The sequence below is a fragment of the Macaca nemestrina genome, chromosome 6, assembly GCF_043159975.1.
Source record: "Macaca nemestrina isolate mMacNem1 chromosome 6, mMacNem.hap1, whole genome shotgun sequence".
Classification (NCBI taxonomy): Eukaryota; Metazoa; Chordata; class Mammalia; order Primates; family Cercopithecidae; genus Macaca; species Macaca nemestrina.
Window position 1 is genome coordinate 99,350,424 of NC_092130.1, and position 23,619 is coordinate 99,374,042.

Below are 23,619 nucleotides of genomic sequence, written 5' to 3' on the forward strand. Positions count from 1 at the left end.
GGCGCAGGCCTGCTGAGACACGGCGAAGTCCAGGCGCTGTCTGAAGGCCGCGGTGTGCCCTCGTCGCGTCCTGGGCTGGAGGGCTAGTATGAGCGGCAGGCCCAGAGCGCGCAGGTCGGGGCGACTCTCAGGTCACGCCAGGGTCACGGCCCGCTCTGGCCCCTGCTCTGCCCTTGCCCTAGGAAGATGCTAGCTCAGAGGCACAGAGCTACGCCTTTGAAGCGCGCGGGGCAGGCCAAAGGGAAGGAAAGGGGAGCCTGGAGAAAATCGCAGGGAAGAACTAGAGGGAGCCGGGCCCAGAAGCTCAGGGCGAGGCAGAGGCGGCTGACGCTGCTTTAGCTCCTGCTCCGGGCTGGAGCTGCCAGGGCTGCCGCCGCCGCCTCCTTCAGGCGGGCGCAGGCGGGCGGGCGGGCGGAGTGGGGGACTCTCCGGGCGCTGACATTTGCAGGCTGCCCTCCTGATTGGTCCCCTCGCCGAGCTGCTCACGGGTTCATTCAACTGTTAAGCACCTCCCCGTCTCTCTAAAGGACATTATAATGCAAGAAGCCCCCTTTTTAACCACAAACCGAATTTTCTTTCATTTAGGTGATCTATATATATCTATATCGTATAGCTTATAGCTTATATCTATTTTAAATAACTTAAAGCCGCTAAAATTTGGGGGGGAACAGCTTTCGCCCTGGAGCGGTGCGCGATGCTGTCTCACGCCGACCTCCTGGACGCCAGGCTAGGTGAGTGCGCGCCTCTCGCCCGGGCAGCCAGGAGAAGCCGGGGCAGGAAATTGTCAATTTGTTCCTTATTTTACCTTAATGCGACCTAAATGGACTAATTTCTTTAAAAGTAATTGTGCTGCATTAAAGTTTAATTTGATTTAACATCGCCTTAAAAAAAAATCTATGGAATATGTAGATCCAAGAAAGGAGTTGGGGAATGTTGTTACTTTTTGTTTTTCTTATTTTTCTCTTCACCCCTCCCCCACCTTTTTTTTTTTTTTTTTTTTGAAAGGCGATATACCCCGTGATAATTTGTTAGGAGGTGTTTCTCTCTTTTTTTCTCTCCTGTTTGTTTTGATTTGGGATTTCTTTCTCCTTCCGCCGCCCCCGTTTCTCTCTCCCCACTACCCTCTTCTCTCCTCCTTTTCTAAGTGTGGTGTAATTTGTAAAAAATCTGGCATAAAGGAGAAGCTGCTGTCATCAAGGCGGATTTGCTAAGTGTGCTGGTTGAGAAGGAGGGACGCTAAATTCAATCTCACAGTCATCCCCTCACCCCCAGCTTCTGCAAGGGATTCGGCGTTGCCAATGGCTGTGAGGAATGCGACTTTTATTTCTCTGGAAAGAAAAGTTGAAATCTCTAAAGTTTGATTCACGGTTGTCCATAGAGTTCACTCGAGTTTCCTTAATGCTATCTGGGTTGCTGGGCTCTGGGTTTCCGGATTGGGAATCTTTGGTGATGGATGTGATTCCATTTTCCAAACACTTTCTCTGATTTGAGGGGGAGGCGGAGCTGATTTGGGTTGATTTCGGGGGGTGGAAAGCTTGAAGGCTTATTCATCTTCCGAAAGTAAGAGGGAATCGGCTGAGGGCCGGAGGTAGAGTTCGTCAGGCTGCCGAAGCGCAGGTGCCGAAGCAACCGAGGAATTAATTTTCTTTCTGTCCCGCGCACCCCTGTGTTCAAACATTTGCTCTCGATTTCCTGGGGCGCCGGGGGTACGGTTTATGGAAGGGATTCAGAGGCATGTTTCATTGCCCGGACTGGGAGTGTTTTATTGTGGGACAGACGAAAGCTTGCGCTGTTTACTCCGGGAGCCGGCTGCGGAAAGGGCAAGGGGCCGGGATATGTTATTCCAACCCGGCTGTCCAAATTCTGGGGAACCCAGCGGAGTACCCTGGGAATTTCTTCCTTAGGGCAAGCGTGGGTGCAGAGGGGGCAGAGGACGGGTTGAAGGAAGTCTGCGCGGGGAAAACAGCCCCTCCTGGCATCTCCAAGAAAGTAGTGACCGTGATCCCCTTGCCTCCTCAGGTATGAAAGATGCCGCCGAGCTTCTGGGCCACCGGGAGGCGGTGAAGTGTAGGCTGGGCGTGGGGGGCTCCGACCCCGGGGGCCATCCGGGGGACCTGGCGCCCAACTCTGACCCAGTGGAGGGAGCCACTCTGCTGCCCGGGGAGGACATCACCACAGTGGGCTCTACTCCGGCCTCGCTGGCGGTGAGCGCCAAAGACCCGGACAAGCAGCCCGGGCCCCAGGGCGGCCCGAACCCCAGCCAAGCCGGCCAGCAGCAGGGACAACAGAAGCAGAAGCGCCACCGGACGCGCTTCACCCCCGCACAGCTCAACGAGTTGGAGAGGAGCTTCGCCAAGACTCACTACCCCGACATCTTTATGCGTGAGGAGCTGGCACTGCGTATCGGGCTGACCGAGTCCCGAGTACAGGTACGCGGGGCTTGGGCTCTGGGACAGAAGGCAAGGACGGGGCGGGAGGATTTGGGCAAAGGGAGCAGGGTCTTCCCTTCCCCTGTCGAGATCCTGGGCTGCGTTCAGGCTGCCTGTGCGTTCCTGTGTCGAGTTATCTCCTTCTCTACCCGGAAACTGGTCCCCATCGCCATCCCCCAATGGACACTCAAGGCCCCTGTCTCCGGCCGGTATAGCGACATCCCGGAAGAAGCTCCTCAAAATCGAAGCCCCGCGTTGTGTCGGGCTACAGGGTTCGCCTCCTCCGCCTGAGAAGGCAACCTCAGCGCCCCCTGGGCGGCCCAGCCGAGCGAGCCCCTCAACTCCTGCTCGCGTTATTGACAAGTATTACCCCCTAATGAGTTTGCGTTAAGCGTTTGGATGAAAGGAGGAATGCAACAATTATACAGAGAACAAGAGAAAAGAGCAAATAAGGCGAATGGGCGCCTTTTTAAAAAGTGCTATACCCAGGTTTCACGGCGTGGCTTTATTAAGTATCACCCTCCCTCTGCACTCAGGCGAAATATTCCTAGCTTTCATGTTTGCAAGGGGTTTGAACTTTCGTAGTCTACCAGTGCGCTGGGTGAGCCACACAGCCGGTGAGCCCTGTTTTGTTTTGGAGTCCTCTAAGGAAGCTGGGGTGGGGGAGGGGGAATGAAGGCTTTCTGTTGTGGATATCCTGTCTGAAGAAGGGGCATTCAAAACGGGAAAGGTTGACAGGTAGTAGAGGAAATCGTTGCTGACCCCTTATTCTCCTCCAACCGCTCTCCAAGCTGTAAATTATATATAACCTAGAAAATCACACCTATAACTTTTCTGAAAACTGGGGAATAAAAGTATAAGCCTAGTGAAACCCAGATTTTTTTTTCTCTCTTTTTGAAAGAATGAAGACAACATATCAAATATTTTATGGACAGGTGCCTGGAGGTGAAATTCCAAGCGCCGGTACTTACCCTTGAGCTATCCAGGGTGCTGAAAAATCTTCCTTTGCCGTCTTGGACGGTGGTATTTTCTGTACGATATCCTGGGTGTCATCAACCTGGTCAATTTGTTAAACCAGTGCTACCTACTTTTATAAAATTAACTTTAAGATCTTAGTTACTTTACATATGATCTAAGAAGTAAGCGATGAGAACGTCCGCAATCACAGCGTTGAATATTTCTGTCTCAATTCGGCATTTTAAAGACAGTCTAAACGGAAAAAATAGCGCATGCTTCTGCTCTAATAGCAAATGAATATCATTGGGGATTTAAAATGGTCAAATTAATAAAGTAATATTGATTAACATAATAATTAGCATTTTTATTCAATATAAGTCTGGGTGGTTTTTGCTAGTGAAAGGCCTAGACCATGGTCTTTTAAAATTACACACTGAAAGAGTACTAATTGCGCAACTGTAAACATGTATTAGTAATGCTCTTCAAAATTTTTATTTTTCACCTTTTAGAAAATATCTGAAGTTGAGTTTGAACCTTTACATAAATATACAATTTCAATACTTCCATCAACACTGATGACAGTGCTTGCTTGTAGGTTCAATCTCGCAAGTTAGAAATTCATAAATTTGGGGGTTTTGTCTCTTAAGAGAAATACTATCTATTAATTCTTGTTTTAAAGGGGAAAATGCTGTGTCTTAACCTAGACATACTGGCAATTAGTTTAAATTAAAATAGAACTTAGAATCACAAATAAAATATAATTGAACAACTGATTTTATGAAAAAAGAAAACGAGGTCTATTAAACTTTATTAGGTCTTCCAAAGGTTAATGACAGTTCTTCTTTTAACAGAAAAAGTTGTAAATGAAATAAAATATAAGCTATGTAACAGAAATAGTTATTTTCAAAAAGTACACAAAAGAATGTGCAAGAAGAAAGAGACAAAGTACTCTAATTGTTCCAGCATAATGTTCAAGCAAAGATAATAGCTTGAGCCTGCTGATAAACACAATTTAATAGAATGGCAATTTCAATATTTTTAAAAATAATGTTCCATAGTTTAAAAAGTAATCAGATCAACATAACCTTCTTAATTAACTTTTCAAAATGATTAACATTATGTAATGTAATGCAAAAATAATTTATGGAAAATGTATTTACTTCACTATTCACTGTACCATTGCTCCTTGACCAAATTCAAATTAAATAGTAATTGGTTTATGTTCTTATATGATCAGTACTTCATAGTTTTCTTTATAGTTAACAGATTGCCACACATTCTTTTCAGTATGTAGGCCACTGCGCTGATTAAAAATTATCTAAACATTTAATTCATTGCAATTGTATATTTTTAAAGATGCTTTTTGATTCTAGACTAAATTATCCAATATACTTATTTTTATCTTTATTTGGTATATGTCACACTTTTAAATATTTATTAAAGCATCTCTACTCACATGGAGGCCAATTCCATGTCTGATATCGCTCCTCTTTTCTGGCTAGTGTAATAAAACCATTCCTTTTATAGCATGCCATTATTAGAAACCAATTTCAGAATTATTTATAACCTGGAATGGCTTATTAAGCAGCAATGTGAGAATCATGCAAATTATGTGATCAAATGCAATATAATAAGCATAATCATTAGTCTCTAGCATGGATTAATTAACTTTCAATATTTTATTTACATAAAAACCAAATCAGTGAAATAACTTCTGCACAGTCAGGCTTGCCTTTCAATATTTTATACGAACAAAAATAATGTGCTGTAATTCCATTGACCGTGTCCCCCAGAATGGCCCTGTCACCTGCCACATCTTAATAGGGGGACAAGCTGAGAGTATTTTCTAGTTTTCTAATGGAATGAGAAATTGCATTTTCTTCCTCTCCCAGCACTATTAAAGTGTAATGAATTCGGCCCAGAGTTCACGGCTGGCTGATCGAAATGAACCTGAGATCTAGGCTTTAATACAGCTCCCCAGATTTCCTCCAAAATCTTCACATTAATCATTTGCTGGATTCCAATGAGAACTTCATAAAGCATTTGCTTCAAGGGGGGGGAAAAAGTAATATTCTCTTTCTCTCCCTCTTTTTTCTATTTCTCAGTCATTTATAGTTGGGGAATTAAACGGGCTATATATTTTAAAATACATTTACAGTATGTCTATATTACTGTAACAGCAGATATCATGAAAGTGGATTTTTAGATTCCAACCTCCATTAGATTCTCACTGTTGTATTAAGCATTTTCCAAGAAGAACTGCATTTCAAACTGAGTACAAAGTTGGCCCGTGGATGTGGTTAATATATTTCCTGGAGTTGTCATCTGTGCATTCTAAAAATCTCCCTTAGGTTTTGCCTGCATTTTAATCCGTCATGCTCTAGTTTTCAAGTGGAAACATTCACATTTAAAAAACATATGCATCGTAGCTTGGAACGGAGGTGCTCAGACCCCATGCAGATTTTTTTCCCAGTCCCAGTAAGCCATGAAACATAAAAAAATTTGTAGCCATCATTTGACTACTAACCCTCAAACATAATTGAGCACGATTTTTCGATTATTTCTATAATATTTAGTTCTTTAACAGCTGTTCTTTTCCGCCTGTGCCTGAGCAGATCCTAGATTCAGAAACCATTCTGGTAGTCGCATTTTCTATTGAAATTCTACTGGGCTATCCCTCCCCATCTTTCTTTTTTCTGCTCCTTCCCCTCACACTTCCTCCCCTCAAACAAACATTTTGGGATTCACTGGCACTTGCAGGTTGTTAGGAACGGGTCTTGATTTTTATAACACACCTTTCAAAACATAATCCGGGTGCTGCGTGTAAGGTATAGGAACTGTTTAGTCACAGACACCGTCCCCGAGTCCAGCCTTGGGTGGGTGCTGCACAGCGACTTGCGGCCTTAGGTCTTCTTGCTGTGCCTTCCTTTCCTCCTGAGAGTTGCTCTCCGCCTAAGACCGCTAACAGCTCAATTGGGTCTCATTGATCCCGTTCACCATCTAGAGCCCTGCTGCCTCATTAATCCGTTGTGCCACCAGCTCAGGGGCTGCAACTGGGAAGAGACGAGACCTGTTTACCCATCGCCGACACTGGGATACGCAGCAATCTGCAAAATGGGGTAGAAACCACAGGAAGAAAGTGGTAGGCGACGGCGCAGGCACGGTAGAAAGGCGAGGGTCGGCCCCAAGTTGGGGGAGTATTCTAGATGGCAACACCGTTCACACTGGTAAGCGTAGAGTACGTCTACACTTGCCTGGGCATGAACACACCGCTGAACATTACTGGCTCACCGAGACTGAGGGCAGGTATGTCCATACCCCTGATACTTTAGCTTGCAGAGTAAACACTAAATAGGTTAGATTAACGGATGCACAACGTTTTTTGCCACGGATATGGTGGTCAAATTGCGTTGGCCAAATTCTAAGAGGAAACTCAGTACCTGAGTCGTGTCCCACATCATTTATATTTAGGCAGAGTAAACTCCAGATGACTAGATTTTAAACTGCAAGTCTTCCAAGCAGGCTTGCTGGCAAATAATAATAATTATTATTATTGTTATTGTCATTTAAAAAGATCACATTCAAATAGGGGGAGATGGGAGTTATCTTGGATTGGCAGCTTAAGTGGTATCTTTCAGGCAGAACTCTTCTTCTGTGATAGAGGGCTTGACAAGCCTAGGCAAATTAGCCTGGCAGGGTCTGTAACTCCTGGGCTACTGTTTAAAAAAAAAAAAAAAAAAGAATAGGAAGGCCGTTTTCATTTGGAGTATATTTTATCAAACTCATTTCCCTGAAAAAGGACGTTTGGGTTTGTCTGAGCAAAATTAAATTTGATTCATACATCTCGTGGTGAAATGTGACATCCTTTAATTCGTATTGGTCCGAAAATTTGTTTTTAGTTTATAGATGAAATGGGGGCGACTTGAGGGAATTGGAGGCCTTATTACTTGGGACCCTTAGTAAGTTCGTGAAAGGAATAGACTTGGCTGGGCGTGGTGGCTCACGCCTGTAATCCTAGCACTTTGGGACGTCGAGGTGGGTGGATCACGAGGTCAGGAGTTCAAGACCAGCCTGGCCAACATGGTGAAACCCCGTCTTCACTAAAAGTACAAAAATTATCTGGGCATGGTGGCGCGTTCCTGTAATCCTAGCTACTCGGGAGGCCGAGGCAGGAGAATTGCTTGAGCCGGGACCCGGGAAGCGGAGGTTGCAGTGAGCCGAGATCGCGCCACTGCACTCCAGCCTGGGCTACAGAGCGAGACTCCGTCTCAAAAAAACAGAAAAACAAACAAACAAAAAAAAACACACAAAAAAACAGGCTTGAAGGCTCCAGGGGCTCAGTGAGCTGCGGTAACTTGTTCCAGCACACTCGTACAGCCCAGAAAAGGGTGTCCATATAGTGGTTTGGGAATGAGGCACGGAGAGTTGTGGCAGTAGCACCAAGCAGTATGGGAGGAATAGGAAGTCATGGTGGCGACCCAAACAACACTGTGCACTCAGTGGCGCGCACTTTCCCACGCAGATCACTGTATTAACCTCTCCGCTCTGTCAACCGTGGCTTTAGGGGTTTTCCTTTGTCTTTCGATTTTGAAACTGACTATGTCATCCACGGCCCGTCATCAATTTCCAAATTTCCAGCGTTTCTGAAAATTCTATAGCCCATCAGTGTTATAAGGCATGCTATTAAGCCACATGGGTACACATGTTTATCTTCATTTGTACACCTGTGGGTCGAGCTTTGACACATGCCTGATTGCAGACCTGTGAATCTGTGCAATGCACAGAATGTGCAGGGGCGTGGTGAAGACTGCACACGTTTGGTGTGTTTGCACAGTGCGTAAACGCTCCGGGGCACGAGCTCTCAGGCGCGCGGGACTCCGCGCTTGGTGGGTGCAGGGGGCGCCAGCTGGCAGGAGTTGGTGGGGAGCCACAGTCTCCGACTGGGTATGGGGGCTTGTGGGGCCGGTGGCACTTGTTCCTCCCGGGGCAGAGCGGCTGTATCCGAGGCGGGTTTCTGGGGCTTAAGCCCCAACTCCCCAGCCGCCGGGCCGGTTAATAGCGCCCTGTCTGTCTCCCGCCCCGCCCGCTCCAGGTCTGGTTCCAGAACCGGCGCGCCAAGTGGAAGAAGCGCAAGAAGACGACCAACGTGTTCCGCGCGCCCGGCACACTGCTCCCCACGCCAGGCCTGCCTCAGTTCCCGTCGGCTGCCGCCGCCGCTGCCGCCGCCATGGGCGACAGCCTGTGCTCTTTCCACGCCAACGACACCCGCTGGGCGGCGGCCGCCATGCCGGGCGTGTCACAGCTGCCTCTGCCGCCGGCGCTGGGCAGGCAGCAGGCCATGGCGCAGTCGCTGTCCCAGTGCAGCCTGGCAGCCGGGCCGCCGCCCAACTCCATGGGCCTGTCCAACAGTCTGGCGGGTTCCAACGGCGCGGGGCTGCAGTCGCACCTCTACCAGCCCGCCTTCCCCGGCATGGTGCCCGCCTCCCTCCCCGGCCCCAGCAACGTCTCCGGTTCGCCCCAGCTCTGCAGCTCCCCGGACAGCAGCGACGTGTGGCGGGGCACGAGCATCGCCTCCCTCCGCCGCAAGGCGCTAGAGCACACAGTCTCTATGAGCTTCACTTAATGCAGCCGCGCCCCGGCCCGCTCCGCCCCCAGCACCGCCCCCGGGGCCGCCCCGAGGCCCATCCGGCGCGCGCCCGGACCCCGGCGCCCTGCCCTGTCCAGCCCCGGCCTCCACCCCGTCTCGTTTTGTCCTCGCCTCTCTCCTCCATTCGCTCGGGCTCAACCCAAGCCCCAGCCCGCGAGGCCTCCCCTCCACCTGATTTCGCTCGCCCGCGGTCCCCCGTCTCCCGGCCGCCCCTCTTCCCTTCCCACCCAGCTGCGCCCCCGGCCCAGTCTCCAGCGCCTCAGCCCACCCTTCCCGCCACCCCGGCCTCCCCTCTCGCGCTAGCCGTGCTCGCGCCCTCCTCCCGGCCTTCTGACTGGCGGCGTTCCCACCCACACCTTCGACGCGACGCCTACGACCCCCCTCGCCCGCCGCCTCCCCTCTGGTCCAGTCTTTCCCCACACTTCGCGCCCCTCCTCCCGCGCCCGGCAAAAACCATCCTTCCCGCCATTTTACGTACCAGGGAGTCGACTCAGGATCTGAAATCAGACACCAATGGACTGGTTTGTGGGCAGAAACACACACACTCGTACTCTCGCTCACGCTCAGACGCTACACGCGCGCGCGCATAGACACGGTGCACCTAGGTCACACACGGACGTGTTCAAGGGACAGCACAATGTTAGGGATTTTTGTCTTAAAGGAGGACAAGCATCTGCTACCAACCGCCTCATCTGAGGGCCCAACTGATATAATTTGATTTATCCTTGTACTTTCCGAGATCCTGTCTTTCTTTCCTCTCCCACTACCCTACCCTTGCCCAGTCCACCCAGTCACATCCGTGCAGCCCTCTCTTGGCTTGCAAGAGAACGCTTTTATTTTTATTTTATCTTATTTTTATTTTCTTAAGCACAACTGTGTGAGGGTGTAGAAGGGAAGGCTTCTCAGGAGTAACGTGACAGTGGATTGGGTGGCTGGAGTAGACTAAAGCAGTCATGTGATGAGGAAGAAGTGATCTGACCCATTTTGATAAGTCTTTATAAGGAAGAATAAAATAAACGTGTAAGCAAAATTTTCTTTTGTAAAAGCAAAAGCCACATCTCTTTTCTGGATCCTTCAGGACTGGGGTTTGTTTGCTTCCTTTTCCGTTTCTCTCTTCTCGCTGCTCTGTGCCCTTGGTTGTTTTGTGGTGGTCCTGTCGTCCCTCGTGCCCCTCGGCCACCTGCTGGCCGCGGATGGGGGCACTCGGACATCTACAACCCTGCAACTTTGTACAGAGAAACACAATCAGCTCTTTCTGCATGTGCTGGTCAAATCCAAACCCAGAGAACAGAAGCGCTTTCTAAGAATGAACAAACATGTGAAATAGGATGTTTTGTGTAGATAAAGCATTCTTGTTACATACTGGTCAATTTGTGATATGTTTTAACTTAATGTCTGTGCTTATTTATGGAATTCGGTTTTCTTAATAAATGTTTGAGCTAATATAAAGCATATTATTTGACTTTTCCGGACAAGTTTATATCAAGTTAAATGTAAATGGATAAAATAAAATCATTTTCAGTATGTGATACAGAGAATCATGGGTTTTGGTGTGACCTTGAACGGCGGAAGGGTTCTCCTGGGGGGAGGGGAGGGGCCAGTCTTGGGAATGGTTATATTCGCTGCAGTTGACTGGGTCCCGGCGTCCGGGACGCGTGGGCCCTTCGCCCGGCACTGGGCTTAGGTTCGGTTTCTGGGCTGCACGGTGAGGTCTCCGCGACGGGGCGGCATGCTGGCGGCGTGTTGGGGCGCCGCTAGCGCCCCACGCGAGCTCTGAGCCTCCCGAGTCTTCCGGGCCAACCCAGGTTTCCGAGGCCCATGTGGGGCTCCGAGCGTCGCTGCCGGCGCGAAACGCAGGGCGCGAGAGTTTCTTGGATGAACGGTGTCCCTGGGGCAGTGGCGCGGAGGGCGCCCCTCGCGGGCTGCGTGCGCGTGATGGGGAGGCGGTGGGTGCGAGGGGACCACAATTGGCACCCTCGGCTTTCCGAGCCTGGAGCTCTGCTCTCCGGCGCCGCCCCAGCCGCGTCCGGCCCCAGGTACGCAGTGGAAGCGAGGCCGCGGCTCTTGCCTCCCCTGCGGCCTAGGCCTCCTTGGGGCTTTCCCTAAGGCAACGGCGCCCCTTCACGTCCCCAGACCCGGGCTCCGCTTCAGATACCCGGGGCCTCACAAGTAAGGGGCAAACGCGCTTCTCCCGAAGAGGCGTGTCCAGGACGACCCGCGCCTACCAGGGCTCCCCCAACCCCAGGGCTGCTCTGGTTTCCTCAGGGTCCCTGCTGGCTGCCAACTAACCTCGACTTCAGCCACGTGCTCAGGGGACAGCCCCAAAGGAGTAGGAAAAAAATGCTGTTTCTTCGGTCGGGTCGGCCGAGGGGAAGGTTGCAATGTGTTTTAAACTTGGAGGCAAATCGATATCACAGGCTTCCTTGGGAAGGCTAACCGAAATCAATCTTGTGGTTTGAAATTTAATGGTCATTATAGGCATTGAGAGGACACCCCTTTTCCCACGGGAAGACTTCTCATTTGGTTGCCTCAGAGCGTAAACCCTAAAAAACACCCTCGTGCTGAAATACAATACAGCTGGGCTACATGTGAATTTGAGGAGCTGTTGTAATCGTTACTCAACTAAGAACACAATGGAGTCTCCTCAGAGATGAGAACAAAAAGCTCTGATTTTTAATGATAAAGTAAATCTGTTCATGTTACCTTAGGAATTTTAATTAGAGGTAAATTGGTGGGTGGGTTCACAGAATATTACACTCTCCTAAAGTTACACACTTTCCTAAAGACTATTTTTAGTACAACATTAAAATATTAAAGAAGAGAAAACATGCTTATTTTGAATTTCATACAAGAATGGAACATTTCTGTATTTGAGAACTCTTCCAAGAATTTAGCAGTACACAACCACCAACTTTCTAAAATGTGAGTTGATGAAAAATACTTTTCCTTGTTTTTACATTTCATCATATGCTCGCTTGTTTTATGTTAGTGCTCTTTTTTTAAAAAAATTGAAATCGTGGTTACTGTAATCTCAAGTTACATTTAAGAGATCAGCACAAATCACAGATTGCTTTGCCAGTGCTCATGGAACGTTGTTTACAAGGATGCTAATTTTACAGCTTTTTATGCTGCTATAAAGCATAACTTTATGATGTAGGAATGCAATAAAGGATGCTAAATGGAATCTTTAAAAATTGTATTTCTCAAAGGCAAGGGAAATGGGATCTTTCATTGGAAAAAAATGGGCCGACTCAGAACACTGAGGAAAAGTTGCAAATCAACTCAAGCGATAGATGCTTTCAAAGATACTTATATTTCATAATGTAGTGGTTATTTATCAATATTATAATAAAAGTGTAGAGTTTTTCACTTGACCTGACTCTGGGCTAATATTTGTTTCTATAGCAATAGATTTTTGTATTAAGAATCCTGAACATTTTAAAGTTATATATGCCATTAGGTTAAGGGAAGGCAAGCTGGCCTGAATTGTTAAGGTTGACAGTTTAGCAAAGATAAAAAGAGGAGAATAAGAACCTCAGTCACAAGCCTGAAAGATTTCTGCTTTTTGAGGGAGAAAAATCTAACAACAGAATAATGCTTCATATTATTTTTTTACTCATCATTAACAGTAATTCTGACTCAAAATTGTTAAAGATCTAATAATAATTAAGTAAATTTAATAAGAGAATAAAGACAATAATGTTGAATAGTATCAGAACACAAAGGAGGTAAGTACAACATGCTCGATGTCCTGCCTCTAATAATTGTACTTTTTACTGAGTAGCCTATTTGGTATTGAATACTGTCACTACATGCTAGCTGGAAACAATCCATTATGATGTAACCATATGATTGATTTATTTTAATATACAAGTTCATCCTTGTATCTTTATTTTTTCCTCAGTATTGGTACTAAATATCATGCATGCCATACAAGTGATGGTATAGTAATGATGTGGCACTGAGCTTACCTTTTGTTGATGGTGGAAAAAATATGATAAGGGAATGCAACCTGCTGAAGATGAGGTTAGATCCTGAATACAGAACAGCATGCAGAGCAATTTGGGTAAATCAAGGTAGATGTGCATATAGACATGCAGAGGAAATACAGAGGAAATTCTAACTCTGGGACAATTTATGTTTGGTGCCCCCAATGACAGCTTTTCCCAAAAATGAAAATGTGTTTTTTATTTATATTGTGGACCTTACATTTAAATTGGTAGGATAAAGAAAAAACTTAACCCACAAATATGTGTATTCTAGTAATGGCAGTAGTTAACCTGTCAGTTGAAATAATGTAACCTTCCTTTTCTCCTTTTCATGACATAAAGATAATCTCATCTGAGGGCATTTATGTGAAGAAATAACAGCATGGCATGGTGAAACCACTGGCTCATTAATCCTGGCATCTACTTCCTACAGGGTTCCTTGATTAGTTAGATTCATTCACTGGGCATTTCGGAGTTTTTGATTTGTCACCATTGGCTAGGTTCACTGAGTTCAGGCTAAATTGAGCCAGAAGCAATGTTTATTAGTAATTTTGTAGTACAGGCTACCCTAATAATTCAGCCCAAATATCTCATCTGAAAAATATCCATTCACCCTCACTTCTAATGTGGGTTGCAGCTGTGTTCATAGGGAATTGAAAGAACATAAGTGATTGGGCATGTATTTTCTAAATTATTAATATGATGGCTAATAGCTGTAAACCCATCTTCGTATCCAATGCAGAAATTATGACTTATTTTAAAAATGAAAGCTGCAACAAAGGGGGGCACCCCCTGCCTGGCTTTCTGCTAAGTCTCCTCAGTGCAGAGCTTTTGGTATAGGAACCATGGTCGATTTAGCATGTGGCCATTACAGAGAGACACAGAACAATGCCTTTGGCTTTTTCTGATGTGTACACTATCAAAACAAGGCATGGATTTAGAAGACTTACTATAACGTGCTATTAAGGAGTTTTGGGTATGAGCTACACATAGGGCCATCTTTTGATTTTGATGATGGCATACATGCCATACAAGTGATGGCATGGAGACCACAGTTCACACCCTCAGCCTTCCGCGTCCCATGCTCATGAGTTGTTTGTCTTTAAGCAGGCATAATTAGTTGTTATTACTGTTAAGCTGCATCTTCCATCCACGTGATCAAATATCCAATATATCTCAGTTTCCATCTTCAGACCCATTTGATTGGAGATAGACTTGTTGCAGTTGCTCACGCTGCCACAATCCCTCTCAGTTCTGTGTTGAAGTAATTCACAATTACCAGGAAATATATAATTAACCCACATGGTATATATAGTATATGTTCTTTGCATCTTTCACTGAACTGTCCTAAGGCTTTATATACTTTTGTTCCTAGTCTTTATTGAATGTATTAAAGATAAACTCAAAGTCAGATTAAGAACTATAGATGCTCTTTAACACGGAAAAGATTATATGTGATTTTTATGAAATTAAAAATAAAAATGTTAAATTATAAAACAAAACAGATATACTGAAATTAAAATAAGTTCTTTTTAGATTTGCTGATTGTGCAATTCTGAATGAGTTAAGTGAAGCTGAACCGGTCTCTCTTTTTGCTACTCGTGCTTTATTAATTATCTTAGTCTATTCTCTTAATGCTTAGGTACTCCAACATTGATTTCAAAAATAACATTTTTAGAGGGTGTTATTTCATTACTTTACCTCCAGTACCTTACATTTGAACTCCATTTTTTAGTTGACACAGCTCATTATCTCATTTAAATCATGGCACCATTATGAAGTAGATATTTTAACCCTTGTTGTATAGAGGAAGAAATTGAGAGTCACGAAGGCTAAGTAACTTGCCAAAGGTCACATCCCTAGTAAGTGGCAGAGATCACTCTTTAAGTTATGTTTTTGGGTCATTAAGCATTACCATTGTGTATGTAACATATAGACATTTCCCTTACTGTTAAAATATTTTCAGGGAATAAAACTAAATATCTTTACTTAGAAATTTAACACTCCACCCTTGTAATTTAAACAAGGGATACTTTGATAGGACATGATAACTGCATCAAAATAACACATGGTTTCAAGAGTATAGAAACACTCTCGTCCTACGGAACCTCACCCTCTTTCCAGAAGTTAATTCAAGATAGTTCAGCCACCGAGAAGGCTCTTAATCCTGTGAGAAATCTTTATCAATGAAGTCATCTCCTTGTGACACAAGCTCTGAGCTGAGATGGCAAGAAACTTGTGAAATAGCCCTAGGAGTACTTTGAAAGGGGTGTCATTGTAGATGGACAGGAGAGGATCCTTGGGTCTTTTGGTGCTTTTCTTGTCTGACCCTGCAAGATTTTATAGGGAGATACTTTGATGTTGCTTCTGTATATTATTAAAAGAATTACAAGTCAGCATAAACTGCATGTCCTTTTTCTGGCCTCCACATATTAAGAATCCATTGCCAAACATAGATCATAAAATCTTAGAATTTGAAGGGACCTTGAAATCATCTCATTCAAATTTCTTGACTACAGTTGTCCCTGTTTTATTTCTCACCAAGCAGACTTGCAGGCTCTGTTTGAATGCAAGGTAGATGTCTTTTATTGGCCTGCCAGCCTCCTTCCTTTCATTGAGCCTAGTCTGTCTTTTGTCTCTTAGTTCTTTCTTCTATAGTCTTACCTCAGGAAGCACTTTCTGTCACAGCTCTTACTACTGAAATGATTTTTCCTTTTAGTCTTCTTTTATTAATATCAGTCAGTGTAATACCCCTAGGCTATGCTATGGTACCAGATAAAATTCATCTCTCTGGCTTAACACGACCAGGAATTTTTTTTTTTTTCTTGCTCACACAAATGTCACTGTGAGTAAAGCAAATCTCTAGGAGAGCTGTTCTTCATGCGGTGACCCAGTGATCCAAGCAGGTTTCATGTTGTGACTTAATCACCCCATTATGGAGTTTCCGTGGTCTTTGTGGGAGGAAGAACAAACTAGAAGTTTAAACTGGTTCTTTATGCTTTGGTCCAGAAACTTCTACTCATGGTCCAGTATCTGAGAAATTATTACAAAGCTTCCCCTAATTGCAAGAGGACTGGCAAATGTGTAAAACATGAATAGCCAGTGAATGGAACATATCTCTGCCATAATCTTATTTTCTCAGTAATAAACACTCTTAGTTTCCTCATTTAACATGTTTTTCCTACTTACATATAAGTCAACAATTTTTTTTTTTGTGATTGTTGGCAAAGCATGTAGGTAAGGGTACCAGAGAAATATATAACATGCAGGCTTTTCAAGGAGCTTATCATATAATTGGAGAGATAAGACAAATATATTTTAAAAAGAAAATAATATAAGTCAATTTATAATGGATTGATCAAGTGCTAAGTACTCTGATCTATATCTCACATGGAATGGAAACTCAGAGAAGCAGGAGATCGCTGTGGGTAGAATTCCTGGCCAGGCTTCCTGGAGGAACTGGGTCTTACAGGATAAGAAGGTCACCCTTTAGGATTTTATTCTCCACTTTTGTTTTATTCTGTTGGAATCATTTTGATCTTCCCTTGTGGCTCTTATTTTCAGATCTATAAAGCATGTTCCTTGTGTTTATATATATCCTTACTAAATTCTCCACTAGCTTCTTAAATGTGGAGCCATTAATCAGATTCAAATCTCTAATGACCAAGGCAAAACATGGTGGACCACTTGCCAGACTCACTTTAATAGCCATTCATGATCTGATAGAGTTTTAGTATCACTGATATTATATCCCAAATGGATACATTTGAGCAATGTAATTCCCCAATATCTAGCATAGACTCTGACACATATTAGGTGCTCAATAGATGCTTATAAAGTTGAATTTAGGTCAGATGTGTTGGTGCTAAAGCTCCCAGCTTATTGCACTTGCTCTGATCTATTATCATAGTGGGGTAGTTACCAATTAAAAATACGTATCGTAAAGGGCTTACATCATTATTAAGGTAAAAAATAAATCACTCCCGACAAGCAAGATAATGTTTTTATTCCCAAAAAAAGAGATCATCCTTGTCCTCTGATGAACACAGTGCTCACTTGGAGTAAACTAGTCACCCATGGGAAGCTAATTACCTTTTCCAAAGAACTGGGGTACCATGTAATGTCTTCGAAAAGGCAATTTAGTGAATGATGCCCTGTTATCTTGGAAGAGTTAATATGCCACTTTTAGAAACTCCAGTGACTGGATTGTCTCCCACAATGGAGGGAGGAGCACACACTTGCCAGGAAACTGGCTATCTTAGATTTCCCTGTTGGAAGACTTAAGAGCTTCATTTTCATTTTAAACCTAGTGGTTTCTTTGAGAACTGGTTGCATGTCATAAGCCATTTTAGATTTGAAGAGTGATGATGAGAATTTTCTCCTTAGGCAGAAGAACTCCAGAGGAAGACCTTGAGCTTCTGATAGGGGTTGTTTTGGGTTCAGGTTAGGAGAGTGTTGCTTCTCAGGGAGCTAGATTGTTTGTTTTTTAGTTATAGAAAACAATCCTTGTCCAGTCATGACTCTGCTATATTTGGGGACCCAGAAGAAATGTATGGTTTGGAAAACATATAGTCCTTGGTCGGCCATTACCTGTGTTTTTAGTTCAGTCACTTAGCAGTTGTGCACTTCCATTTCCTCATCTAATATCTGAAGTTATTTCCTATTGCTGACCATTTCTAGTAATGATTAACTCAACATTGTTGACTAATGTGGGGTAACTCAGTTTAAACCTAATCAAATGCCTGGACTGGTCATTGTCTAATTTGTTTCTTTTTAAGGCATTGTCCCTTTTTTTTTTTTTTTTTTTTTTTTAAATCTGGAGACAGGGGCTCTGATTCTGAGTCAAGTCAGCATTGTGTTAAGGTGGTGAAAAGGTAAGCTCATAATATCAATGCTCTGCTGAAGAGTTGCTGCCACTGACAACATCATTAGCCTCCTTGTGATAGGACCCGGGGAAGGGATTGGGACTGTGTAGGAATTGTTTTCCAGTGTAGGAAAGAAAGAGTGGAACATGCAAGGATATAACTTCTTATAGACAAATGTGACTGTGCAAAAGAATCTTCATTCCTATCCTTAAACAACTAGTGCCATGGGGTTTGTATACCATCTAACTGAAAGGGAGAAATTAGAAAATAGACAACCTAGACATATATTCATACAGGAAGCACTCAGTAAATTTTGGTTGGATTAATTTGGTTCAGATAGTACCAGTTTCTTGTGTAAACTTAGTGGAACAAATGGCCAACGACTTAGAAGCCTGAGGGGGCAGTTCCAGCATATTTATTTCGTTGCCAGGGCAATGCCAGGTGTTTGTGACCACATGCGAGAATGAAAAGAATGGGCAGCCTAGTGGCTGCTCAGGTGAGCGCAGGTACACCGACCAGGAAGTATCTCTGCTCCCAACCTCTCTTTATGTACGCATGAAAGCTAATTGTTCAGGGGAAACTGGTGAGGTATGTGACGTTTTTGTTGAGCCTTCAGCTTTCTCCATCCCCCAATATTTTCAGGGTCATAGGACCTTATCTTTCAAATTCTTCTCCCCTATTAAAACAGGAAATTAGCTGGGATCATTTACATTTTGACTAAATAGACTTACAGCAATATGCTAACTTTCTATTTTAAAGTCTTTAATTTTAGTATAGAAAGAATGTTTTTATCTTAATTCATTAAAAGAACTTTTAAGCAGTAGGAGGCAAGTAAGGGTGATGTTGTGCATAGAGTTTGCACAGGGGCATTCTGCAGTTTAAGGAAATTACACCACACCTGAGAGGAATCTACTTCAATTGTTTGGGAATGTTCAAGGAGCTGGAGCAAAAGGGGTGAAGAAAATATTCTTTCTTTGGGAGATGGGAACACAGGTGTTTGTTTTCTTATTCTTTACACTGTATATTATATATGCTTATTTCTTGGACATATTTCACAATAAGATAAGAAAAAAGTACCAGTAGTCATTTCCTCTTTCCCCTGGGGTCCCCTCTTTAAACATCATCTTTACTAGAGTGATAGCCTACAGGTTCCCCGAGGGATTGATTGCCTCACAGCTGCTGAGTATACAGAGGCACCTTTTGGCATTGCTGACTTCTATGCCAAGCCCTGGGCTCGAGTCACCTCTGTTTCCTGGCAGTAGGACTTCCTAACCCTTGTTAAAAACAAAACACCCCTTTTCCTTTCCTAGCTCTAGTCCTCTGCTTTAAACTTCCCAGAGTTCATTCTTACTGTGTAATATCCTGCCCTAGTTTTCTTCTTCCTTCCCTATGGTAATCCTGTTGTTCCCTCTAGACAGGTAGTCCTCATCCTCCTGGCCCCCAATCTCCACTGCATCAGAGACACCTGGACTTGGGGTCCGGTCTGGGGAGAAGCAGCAGCTGGACATGTTGCTCAAGCACCTCTCAGATAATGGAGGTGAGGGTAAGAGGGAAAATTGGGGGGTTTCCAGGGGTGTAATATGGGAAAGTCTGCCCTGGAACACAGGGATGGGTTGAGAAAATGAAACCTGAGTATGGGGAGAATCAGATTCAGGACTTTTGTTTCTTAATTTGTGTGTATTGATGATGACTTTAGCTATTTTTCTGGCCTGAATGCATGGTACCTGATGCTTATTAGATGGCAAAAATTATTTGTTGAATAAATGATCCTGGAATGGTGTGAGGGAAATGCAATATCAACTTTAACTTTAGGTACCAGAAAAGTGAGAGAGAGGAATCAAATGATTTTCCATGTAAAAGTAAAAATCATATTGATATGAGCTGCTTATATAATCACCAAGAAGCAATTACCATGAAGCAGTTATATGTAAAATAAAATACTTCCAAATGAACTTTGAGTTCTATTTTGTAACAGTAGTAAATTCTACTAGTGTCAGGTAGGCTGTATCAAGGTGTAGAAAGGGAGGTTACTGGTCACGTAATCTTACTATTGCTGGTTAAATTCTTCACGCAAATTATAGACCAAATTGTCATTTATCATAGCTTACGGACTGGATGCCCACCACCTTCTATGGGATCCCATTTCTTCTAAAACGTCCTTATATCACACTGAAATCATCCCCCTTCTGGCTTATCCTTGACGTCCCACAAAGCAAGTCTTCAACCTTTATTGCTTGACAGGTTCTCACATGTTTAAAGACAGCTTTTCCGGTCCCCCTTCTTTATTAAATTCTGTGAAACAATAAGGGGCTATGGTCATAGGCACTAAAGTTCCCCCAAGTCATCAAAAAACTTGTTTAGGCTGGGTGTGGTGGCTCAAGCCTGTAATCCCATCACTTCAGGAGGCCGAGGCAGGTGGATCACTTGAGATCAGGAGCTCAAGACCAGCCTGGCCAACATGGTGAAACCTCAGCTCTACTAAAAATACAAAAATCAGCCAGGCATGGTGGTGTGTACCTGTAATCACAGCTGCTTGGGAGGCTGAGGCAGGAGAATCACTTGAACTCAGGAGGCATAGGTTGCAATGAGCTGAGATCGCACCACTGCACTCCAGTCTGGGCAACAAAGAGAGACTCCATCTCCAAAACAAAACAAAACAAAACAAAACAAAAAAAACTTGTTTAGTCATCTTTATTAAATAGAAGACAGATTTTATCCATAAAGAGCATCAGAGTGTTCATACCCTTTTTCCTATACCAGAATTTAGAGCAAGTTATTCTTTTAAATCAGTATTTCTCAGGCTCTGGGAATGGGGCTTAGGAATCTCATTTTATAGTTTGAGAACCATTGTTTCAATTGCTTCACCTGTCCAGGGACATTAAATATGATTGATGCTAACCTCAGGAATGGGTCACATCTGGAAAGCAATGTTGAGCCTTTCTGGCCACTCAGTCAATGGCCTTGGAACAACGTTAAGTCTTTTACTGACTGAATATTAACATTATTTCTCATTAGCTCTCTTATGCTCACTTACAAGCTTTCTTTTCCCCTTTTCTTTCTTAAGTCATCGATTTCTCAGTTCTCGTTACATCTCCCTCTGCAGCCCACGACTGGAATTCTTTCAGCCTCCATATCCTCAGCCCTCGAGTTGCCACTCGTATGGGTAGTTATTTGCTTCCAACATTCAAGTTTTATGAGACTATTCCTACACTCAGTCCTTTAAATTGCATTGCCTTTCAACCTTTGTTTATTTTTTCTGAAACTTTGCTTATATACGAATGTTCAAAATCCATTTATAACCTGTTGCTCCATCTGGTAATTTTCATGGGTTATGTTCCCTTTCAATCCTTTGACACATACCTACCTAATTTTTTAGTACTTATGACCAAAAACATAGATGGCATTTTGTATTTGGTTTTGTATTTTGCTTCTGTTTATTTTCTATATCGGTATATATCTTTAAATGCATAGTTTTAATGACTATGATATTTGTTTATAACTTTCTCTGATTTTTAAATACTACTTGTTTATTTTAAAAATTGTTAAATATAAGCATATTTATTCACTCAAAATGTATTTGAATGTCTGATTCTATAGATGCTCTACTAGAGTTGAGCACTATTAAGATTTAATGTATCTCTGTGTGTGTGTGTGTGTGTGTAGATGACAGAGACAGAAAATTATTTTAAAGAACGTTTTGTATATAACAAGTCTTCTAAGTGAAAACAAAACAAATAAAAGTCTTTCACTTACTACAATGTTGTCGAATATGGTAGCCACCAGCACCATGTGGCTATTTAAATTTAAGTTAGATAAAATCAATAGTTCTCTTCCTTGAGTCACAATAGCCACATTTTAAGTGCTCAAAACTCACATGTGGCTTGTGGCTATTATATTGGATATCATTGCAAAAACTTTATTGGACAGTGCTGACTCACAGCATTCTAGGCTAAAAAGATATAGAATAAAGTTGCCCTGCTTCTTGCTGAGTTTCATGGGACCCCATTCTGTGCTTTAGCTGTGGAATAGAACAATGAAAGTGGACAATGAGTGTCCCTGAAGACCTTTGAAGAAATGCACGTAAGTAGGAACTTGGCCTAGTCCTGAGATTTCTATCTAGATTTTAATGTAAAAACATTTTTAACGGGACAGGATGGGGAAGAAGAAGAAAGTCTTAACTACCAAGGGAATGGAATAAGAGGAGTGTGTAGTTTAGGTCTAATATTTCTGTGCTTGCTCTGCACCACTACTAGAATCCATGCTTCAGTGATTTTTCATCAGTGGTAGCCAAAGAAGGCTTTTTACTTAGGTTTTAATATATCTGTATGTAAATGTTTGGGCTGTGGCTTGGTCATTTAGAGTGGGTATATGAGGGATGTGGTAAGGAGTGCAAGAGGAGAGAAACTACGACTTCAAGTAAATGGATGTGTATGCAACACACAGACATACATGCACACTAAGATTTTCCTCCAGCGATGTCATAGCTGTTTCAGAAGAACAAGTGTCTTACCACTTACAGCTTGTCCAGTGCCTGATCTGAAATTAGCCTCACTTTCTCCCCAGGGCATCCTTAGTTCCCTGCAGATCTCAAAACCGGTTATACATCAACACTCTGTAGACCTGGTCGGATGTGCTGCTACATTAATTATAATGCAGATCATGGTTGTGGATTCTGTATGCAGATGTGCATGGAAAGCCTGCAGATGTGCACAAAGAAAAAGCTGTGGAAAGGGCTTAAATACATTGCATTGGTGCCAGGCATATTTATCACAGGCTAGTTACTGAGAATGCTGATGGATTTATTTCATGACCTGTGTGGTGTAAAGTATGCAATGAAGAGAGACTAAATTGAGTTGGTAGAAAAAAATATATACATATACCTCCTGTCCCACCCCAACTTCCCCCAGCAAAAAAAAGAAAAAAAAGAAAAAAAGACAGTGGGTTTATATAACATTTTGAAGTTTCAAATGATGACTTAAAGGTAAGCAATTAAATTTTGCTTTGGAGACTTGCAGTTAGTTTATTTTTTTATTTTTATTTTTTCTTTGAGACAGAGTCTAACTCTGTCTCCCAGACTGGAGTGCCTGGTGCAATCTTACCTCACTGCAGCCTTGACCTCCTGGGTTCAAGTGATTCTCCTGCCTCAACCTCCCAAGTATCTGGGATTATAGGCACGTGCCACCACCCCAGCTAATTTTTGAATTTTTTGTAGAGCCAGGGTTTCACTATGTTGGCCAGGATGGTCTCGAACTCCTGACCTCAAGTGATCCACCCGCCTCAGCCTCCCAAAGTGCTGGCATTATAGGAGGCGTGAGCCACCGCACCCAGTCTTTTTTTTTTTGACTTGCAGCAATTTTAAAAACTGAGACTTAGAACGATAACCTGGTGTCTTAGTTGCTGGCAATACTGGAAAATCACACAAACTCATTATTACCTTGGTTTATGGTATTGACCATGAGAGGGTATTATAGTAACCATCAATTTTTTAAAATTATAAAATACTTCAAACATATTCAAATGTAGAAAAAAATAGTACAATGAACTACCATATATCTATCACCTAGATTCAATAATTGTCAAGATTTTATCCTATTTACTTCATTCATTCTTTTTCCCATTTAAAAAAATCTGTTGTAGTATATTAAAGCATATCTCAGACATTCTAAACATTTTAATAAACATCTCTAAAAATATGGACAAATATGCCATTTGCACCCAATAAAATAAATGAT

General features: G+C 43.3%; 2 protein-coding genes across 2 annotated transcripts in view; both read left to right on the plus strand.

The window, feature by feature from the left end:
* The first annotated feature begins 489 nt into the window (after nt 1-489).
* On the plus strand, nt 490-9,518 carry OT (orthopedia homeobox). Its single transcript, XM_011730103.2, has 3 exons — nt 490-731; nt 2,020-2,429; nt 8,479-9,518. Exons 1-3 carry the CDS (start codon nt 695-697, stop codon nt 9,007-9,009), a joined length of 978 nt encoding a protein of 325 aa, XP_011728405.1. The 5' UTR covers nt 490-694; the 3' UTR covers nt 9,010-9,518.
* Nucleotides 9,519-18,427: 8,909 nt separating this feature from the next.
* LOC105475111 (WD repeat domain 41) overlaps nt 18,428-23,619 on the plus strand; it is a 182,657-nt gene continuing 177,465 nt past the window's right edge. The window contains exons 1-2 of the mRNA XM_071098802.1: nt 18,428-18,475; nt 19,302-19,424. Of these exons, the coding sequence (XP_070954903.1) occupies nt 18,443-18,475; nt 19,302-19,424 (156 nt within the window). The 5' untranslated portion in view covers nt 18,428-18,442. The remainder of the gene's footprint in view (nt 18,476-19,301; nt 19,425-23,619) is intronic.